We start from the raw sequence: 7,766 nt of genomic DNA, 5'->3' as shown, positions 1-7,766 counted from the left end.
TAAAAGTGACATGCATGTAAACATTCTCCAAAACAATATCATATTTTCTTCAATGCTTAAAATCATATAATCATAAAACAACAAAATATGCCAAATCCATGCCATGGTTTGTAATGGTTCTTCAGAATCTCACACAAAAGGGCTCCCATGGTTTATTTACAAGCCTTGGGAACATTATTCAATCCTACAATGCCTATACCCATCTCATCCACAAACATTTTACAGTTGGAGGACAATAAATGGCACTAATTACATACACACCCCTTTTTCTCTCTACATATTACACAACCACACGCGCACACCTATAAATCCTAAACAATTCTTTTTTTTTTTTTTTTACATTTTTATCTTCAAATGTCTATACTAACAATACTGCAATGCAGGTTTGGGAATAAGTGAACTGCTGTATCGTGTTCATCAAGGCGCAAAATCTTGCATGAAATGCAGAGATCCGGAGCCATGGTGGCGAGCTCCAATGTTCGCGAGATCGTATCGGCCAACATCGGCCCCTCGCACCGACACGAAGCTATGCTGACCGTTTGATGCGGGGAGATTCGAGCCCCAGTGAGGAAGCCCGAGGGTTAGAGACACCGCCCCGGTTCCATATTGACCTAATTCGGCCATCTGATACGCCATGATTCTCCCGCTTACATCGTCGGGATTGCTCAGGTTGGTCTGCATTAGGTTACTTTCTTCTCCGATCGATTTCTCGTCCCTTGATTTGTGATCGAAATGAGCATCGGAACCGCAGGTGTCGAGATCATTAATCGGATTGGATTTTGAAGGTTCGTCGGAATGGCTCAGTCTGAAATTTTCAGCATCGGAACTTTGAGGGTCTTCGTCTTTGTCGGCGGAACATCTCGCATCGTCTTGAAGTTTCTGTAGCTTTTCAGGGGATGATTTAGAGTCTGCGTCGACATCACCAAGCTCTTCTTTGTGCATTTCTTCGATCATCGGCTTCCAGAGGCGAACTCGCGCGTTTATGAACCAATTTGAGACCTGGTTAAGCAGAATTGCTCAGAGTACATGCTCGTGAGATAAGAAAAAGGGAAGGGGTATTTACATTCATACCAACTAATTACTTGTATTTACATAGCTAACACATAAAAGCCCAAATCTTTCACATCACGTCAAAAACATGCCATTTTAATAACTTTTAAAAAATGAAATTTATCTTTTCATGCATAGGTAAGTGGAATGTAGTGAAAAATTGAAGTTTAGGTGTTAGGTATGTAAATACATAGGAATTGAGGGGTATGTATGTAAATCTTCCTAAAAAGAAAAGCATGTGCTATGTCTTGATATGAGCTCTTTAGCATTATCATGATTAAGGATCCCTAATATATTATACGCACATGTGAGAATGTTGGAGGTAAAAATTTGGGGCATTTACATATATACCAATCAATTCATAGGAATCTACATATCGAACATCTAAATTTTGTTTGACTTACATTTATACCGCCCAAATCTTTCACATCACATAAAAAAATACAATCTTTTTAACTATTTCATGTATATTTAACACGGTATGTATGCAAAAATTGAAGTTGGATGTTAGACATGTAACTACATAAGAATTGAGTGCTATGTATGCAAATCTTCTCATAAATTTGTTTAAAAAAAAAAAAATCAACAACATACTTGACTTCTTGTTAAACCGGTTTGTCGCGCAAGCATTAGCTTCTCCGAATCTTTTGGGTATCTGATGGAAGAAGATAGAACATGGCAAATTGTTATGGATCAGTAAATGTAAACCCTAAACCCCAAACAAACAAAAAAAGAAGCATGACGAATGAGGCCTACGGGTGTAGGAAGTGTTCGAACAACCAAGCTCGAAGAATCGAGACTGAGTTCTCGGGTAAGCCCCTTTGTGGCCTCCAAGCATGAGGTTGTAGTATGCCATACTGCTGCACGACCCTCCGTTGTCTTAGCTCTTGATCGATGTAGCGAAGACGACACAGTCGGACGCTATCACCATTTTCATGCTCTCCTAGTATTTTTCGTATTGATTGTATCTGAGCGGTAATAGCATCTCGCAGGCACCGAAAATGGCGGGATATCGTTTGAAGGCTTAGCAGCTCCGACGCCGGCTACGACGTCGAAGGAAGACATGACCACCTGCATTTGATGGTAATATTGCTTGTATTTTCGATCAACCTAGACGGGCAAATAGAAGAAGAATGGAAAATTAGAAATATCAAATGATGATTATAGTTAGATATATGACATGAATACATCAAAGGCTGATAACAATATGATCATATATACATTCTAAAATAAATGCTATATGACAGCAACATGTTTTCATATCTTCCATAATGTCTGTAGTAATAATCACTTAAATATAATCACATTAACATATTATTGAAAGGGTATATTAGTAATTGCTAGTTTTCTTAATAGTGACATCAATTTTGCGAGTTGCAGCAGTCGGCAATTGTCTTTAATTGTCAAAAAAAATCCATGGAAAGATGTGAAAACAGAGTTAAAAGAGACTGTAGAGATGAAGCCTGCAACTACAACAGTAGCAGTCAGTAAATGTCCTAAAAAACAAAAAAAACTGGTTTCCTATTACTGTAATCTGAAAAGGAACAAAAAACTGACACTGTCAAACCAGAGGCTCTCTCTTCTTCAACAGAGAGAAAATATTCTAATTGAAAATCAACCCAGTTGTTCTGATTTCATTCCAAAACTAATAAATTTGAATAAATAAAACAAACCTCATCAACCATCTCCACGAGTTTTGCCAACTTGCTCTGAAACTCCTGTCTCTCTGAAGCTGAAATCTCCCTCCTTTCACTAGCAGTATCATCCTTAAACATCAATGGAATCTCACCGGTCTCTGATCCAAAATCAGCATCTTTACACTCACTGAAGCCGCCAGAGTTGCCAAAAGCCGAGCTTTTACCATTTTTTTGTATCAACGCCTTCCGAGCATTAACAACTTCATCCAGTAACTCTCTCGTCGCTTTCAGATAATTCAAATTAAGAGTGGAATTCATGAGATACGGAACATTAGGATGAGAGGAATTCACTTGTGCATGCTTCATCAATGAGCTTTTTTTACACGACTCATCACTTAATGAAGTTGTCTGATTTGGAACAGAGAAGGAAATATCTGCAGTAGCAGGCAAATAATGAAAAGTAGGCACTGAAACTTGTGTGCCAAGGCTGAGAGATAACCCTTGGCCCTGCATAGTTGAAGAACTTAAAGAGAAGTTGTGGCCACTTAGAATACTCAATTGTGAATCATCATTTGTTTGCATCATTAACGTGTTGTTTCTTCCTTCCCTCCAAGAATTATATGTGTTTTCGTCAAAATGGTTGGCCGCCACTTCTTCAGATGAGTCGTGTGAATTCATGGTACACGGAGCAGAAGATGAATGTTGAAAATACACCATGTTTGCTTGAAATGGTATCTCAGGGTATGTTGTGCGAGCCGGTTCTCTGGGATACAGGCTAGGCATGATCTCCTCCTGATTAGTGGAGCTGGAGTAAAAAACTGTCATTTTTGTCTTCTTGAATTGGGAGAAACCAGAGATCTGAATTGAGTAATGATTTTTTGAAGAATATTATTCAAATGTTTCTTCTTCCTGTTAAAAGAGCAGTGGAGAAGATTCACAAATGACCATTTTCGCTGCAACAATGCAAGAAATTGCATCAGGAAACAAGTAAGAGGAAATTTTGACACAAGAAATAATATGAATTCAAAGCCCTCTATTGAAATTAAATTAATATGCAAGTTTTATTCAGAACAGTCTGAAAACTGTGTAGGAGAAAATGAGAGAGGCTGAAAGAACCATTACTGTCATTAAATAGTTTCTTCTACAAAAGCAGTTCGCTATTTGTATTGATGAAAAAGAAAGTAACCCTAGACAGAGTGAAGCAATCATCATCAAATTAAATGGAAAAATATAAAAAAGCAGTAAAAAAAGAAAAGAAAAGATGGAAATAATTTATTAATAAACATGTTTTATTCAGAATAATTCTGAAACCATGAAAGAGAGGGCGAAAGAAAGCATTACTGTCAACAAATAGTTTCTTAGACAAAACAGTTCAGTATCTGCAGTGAAAAGGGAAAAGCAATCATGGACAAAGTGAAGCAATCCTCATTAAATTACATGAAAAACTGTCAATAAACTAAAAAAAGTAACAAAAGTGCAAACTTTGGAATCAAAATCTCGGATAAATGAAAAAGAAGAAAACAAAATTAAGAATTATTCCAGCTGCTCTGAAACTAGATAAGCTTCAATCATCCAGACAATGGTTCTTCGAGATCTGAATTCCAAGAACTTGGCTTGAAGCAATAGAAAGTGATCAGTCAACTGACTCAAACCATCAAAAAGGGGCGCAGAAAAAAGATCAAAATCGCAACTTGCTTCATTTTCAAATCCGATTCAGTCTTTTTTTAAAGCCAAAAAGTGCTTTTTCTCGAACGGTTCAAAACCAATTTAGTCAACGGCGGCAAAATAATAACCAAAAACCCTAGCAGAGAAGGTCCTAGCAGATAAGGTAGGACACCCCAATCGAACTAGTTACAAAAAAAAAAAGGAACTTTCAGCAAACCCGAGAAAGAGAAGATTACCCTGCAACAAATATTCCTTAATTGCGAAGAATAGGTTTCAAATTTCAAAAACTCATTAGAAAAAGATAGCAGATAAGTGATCAAGAGATAGAAGAAAAGGGAGAAAGATCCTACTGTGCGGCTCGTGGGGAGCAAGAAGGCGTGAATCCATGGCCGATCTGCAGATAGAAATCCTCCCAGGAAGGGAACAAACCGATCCCAAGGATTTAAAAAATAAAAGCCCCTTTCTTAACCACCACTGCGTTTAAAATAGTATCAAGCCCCAACCACAAATCAGCACTGTAATATAAAACTTACACCAAATGAAGCAACTTTCGGAGAAAAAAACCAACCTTCCCCTACTTGCTCTCTCTCTCTCCCCCCCCTAAGTTGTCGTAGGCATTATATTATGGCTAAACAATGTTAAATTTCTAATATTCTATCTTGCACGTGAGTCCAGGTACTGTACTAGTGGCCTTTCGCCTCGGGTTGCGATGGGCATGGAATATCTTTGATGTACTTACTGCTCCTCAGGTTTCAATGATCAGGTAATTCTCTTTCCTTCCATCATCATCTCCTCCAAATACAAACAGTCGCATTCACAAAGGTAATAAAAAAAACTGTTGACCTCAATTTCGAACAACAGTTTAAAAGTTTTTTTTTTTTTTTTTTGAGAAAACTGAACCATCTTCATGTTCCAAATAACGGTTAATTGTAAATATTTGACATCAATTTTCAATTTTTATTTTAAAAATATATTTGTTTGGTGATTCGTAAATTTTTATTTTTAAAATTTAAATTGTTTAAATATTTGGAAGAATTTATTAGATTGTTTTGTATTCTAAAACAAAGTCTTAATCTAAGAAATTTTATGTTCATCACCGACTAACTCTAATGAAATTGATTAAAAGTGGTATGTATGTTTAGATTTTTTATTCTTTTAATTCTGCATCATCCTTCTTTTACATTTTAGATTTTTAGATGTAGTAACATAATGTTTCTTATTTTGATTTACACTATTCTGTTTTTATTTTTGCTGTTGATATTATACCTTCATAGATATTTTTGCTATTTTGACTTTTATTGTTTAGTACTAATTTTATTAATGTTTTTCTTATTGTGATAAATGACTTCTGTTGGTAGTAAAGATCAGCCACCTTGTCGACCTCACCTAATGGGCCTGTAGTATCTCATTCTATCTCACACATCACTATTGTGGTGTTGATTAGCGGCACCACCACCACCGCTGCAGCCTCGTTTGCACCTTTTGCCACCGTTCCGATCTACTTCATTGCATTCACCCACTTACCCACCACTGTCCTCCTCTGATGAGTCAGACCCCTCTACTCCAACCCCGCTGAGACAGGATACCTCTGTACTAGTATAGATTGAGTCAAAGGGAGACTCATAAATTGTTTTTTACATGCTGCCCATGACACGTATGACATATCACATAGATCATCAAGTATGTATGATGATTCATGTCTCTCTTGGAAGCAGATCCCGTTAGCGACTCGTGACATGTGATTCCAGGAGTTTGAGGTAGGATCATTTTATTTGAATCAGAATTATAATTTTAAAATATTTTGTTATAAAATAACTATTGCATAATTTTTAATTTACAGAGGTCCATCCACTGTCTACCGGAGCATCACAGGTTGATCCACTACATTTTTTTTAGGTTCAGGGCAGGCATCAGCTAGGTGATATGTTCACCACATCTCATAGGAAAGAGTAGTGACCCATCTAGGCAGGGGAGGAGGTTTGTGTTCAGTTGACTAGGGCCCGAGCCTCTTCTAATTATTAGAGGAAGAGATAATCCAAGCAGCAGAACAAGAGGAATAAGAGGTTCAGGGGTGCTACACTCAACTTTGAAGGCTCGATCCCCCAAACGGAGCACTACCAGAAGCTGGTATGATTCACTAAATTCTTGACAAGCTAATGACATAACTTTATGGTACTGATTATTTTTTCGTGTCCAGAGGCTGAGAAGCTTGGCAGACAATCCACCGCTGTAGAGTTGCACGTCGGGATGCATCAGCGCCAAGTGACGCAATAGTGGATATCTGTCTTCTTTCGGTGTGTTAATGTAACTAAAAAAATTGATTTTCCATATTGTTACTCTATTAATTTAAAATTTCAATTAGTACTTGGTTCTAATTATATATGTGGTAGGAGTACGAGCATATTCGAGACACACATAGAGGGAGAGAGAGAGAGATCCTGATAGCCGTCAACAGCAGCGGTAGCCAGTTTACAACTGCACATCTGATTTTGAGATTTGAAGGTTGGCGATGGGAAATAAGAAGGGGAGAGTGTACAGCCCAGGGGCAAATAAAATTGCATTTGAGGCCGAGCTTTCTAGTGCTCCTTTGGGCGATTCGAGGTCATTATATCAAACAATGAGGAGCTTGCCTGACACATCAATGTTATGAGCAGTGAGATCCGTAAGTTGCGTGAGAGCGACCAGAGAGCCGAAGACGCTTTGGCACAACTAACAAAATATATTGTAGATGATCATGACAAGTGGCCCTTGAGATTTATGGTCGAGGATGAGGGAGAGGATGCTGCTGAGCCTGATGATGATGCTTTCGTAGGGGTTTATGTACTTTTTTTCTTATTTTGTATGAGACATTATCATTAATTGTTTAAATTATGTGTAAAATGTGAGATTTCATGCATTTCGTTTAATGTCTGTTTTCATTGTTAGCATTTATTTGTGCATAAATTTTATGTTGTGCTCGTGGATAATTAAGTAAACATTTATGAGATCTTACAGGTTGTAGAAATTCGATTGTTCATATATATATATATATATATATATATATATATATATAAAAAAATTTTTTTGTTTTTATATATATATATATATATATATATATATATATATAAAAGAACAATCATACTCTGTAGTTTACATTTGCTTGGGTGTGGGGCACGTTGAATCTAGTTAACCTTGAGATTGTCAGATGATGAAGCCGACACAAATAATTAACGTCAGAAACTTTCTACTTCAATTGCATTTTTTATCTCAATTTTTGCATGGATCAAAATTCCAACACAAATCTGACACAAAATATGTAAAAATCCTATATTTAGTGAAAATTATTTATGGAATATTCTAAACTGCATCTGCTAATTAGTAGTACAACAGCTAATTGTCACCTCCCAAAAGAGTTCTTATGGGTGGTGGGCAGCC

The 7,766-nt window shown here is 36.9% G+C and overlaps 1 protein-coding gene and 1 long non-coding RNA gene across 4 annotated transcripts; one reads left to right on the top strand and one right to left on the bottom strand.

Moving 5' to 3' along the window:
* Window positions 1-204: 204 nt before the first annotated feature.
* On the bottom strand, window positions 205-4,919 carry LOC110028790 (BEL1-like homeodomain protein 7). The gene is given in 6 exon segments (XM_020730779.1): window positions 205-999; window positions 1,645-1,705; window positions 1,807-2,070; window positions 2,072-2,160; window positions 2,724-3,640; window positions 4,703-4,919. Coding segments are annotated over 5 exon segments (1,785 nt in total). The 5' UTR covers window positions 3,513-3,640; window positions 4,703-4,919; the 3' UTR covers window positions 205-417.
* A 125-nt stretch (window positions 4,920-5,044) lies between these two features.
* On the top strand, window positions 5,045-7,185 carry LOC110028791. Of its 3 annotated transcripts, none has more exons than XR_002294458.1 (5): window positions 5,045-5,115; window positions 5,716-6,109; window positions 6,193-6,479; window positions 6,550-6,646; window positions 6,743-7,185. It is a non-coding gene; the product is annotated as an uncharacterized LOC110028791 (long non-coding RNA). The 3 variants fall into 3 exon arrangements; XR_002294457.1 differs by having other exon boundaries at window positions 5,050-5,115; window positions 5,711-6,109; XR_002294456.1 differs by lacking the exon at window positions 5,045-5,115 and having other exon boundaries at window positions 5,575-6,109.
* The last annotated feature ends 581 nt before the right edge of the window (window positions 7,186-7,766 follow it).

The sequence above is a fragment of the Phalaenopsis equestris genome, unplaced genomic scaffold (assembly GCF_001263595.1).
Source record: "Phalaenopsis equestris unplaced genomic scaffold, ASM126359v1 Scaffold000531, whole genome shotgun sequence".
Lineage (NCBI taxonomy): Eukaryota > Viridiplantae > Streptophyta > Magnoliopsida > Asparagales > Orchidaceae > Phalaenopsis > Phalaenopsis equestris.
The sequence above is the reverse complement of the archived record's forward strand: the minus strand, read 5'-3'. Positions and strand labels throughout refer to the sequence as shown.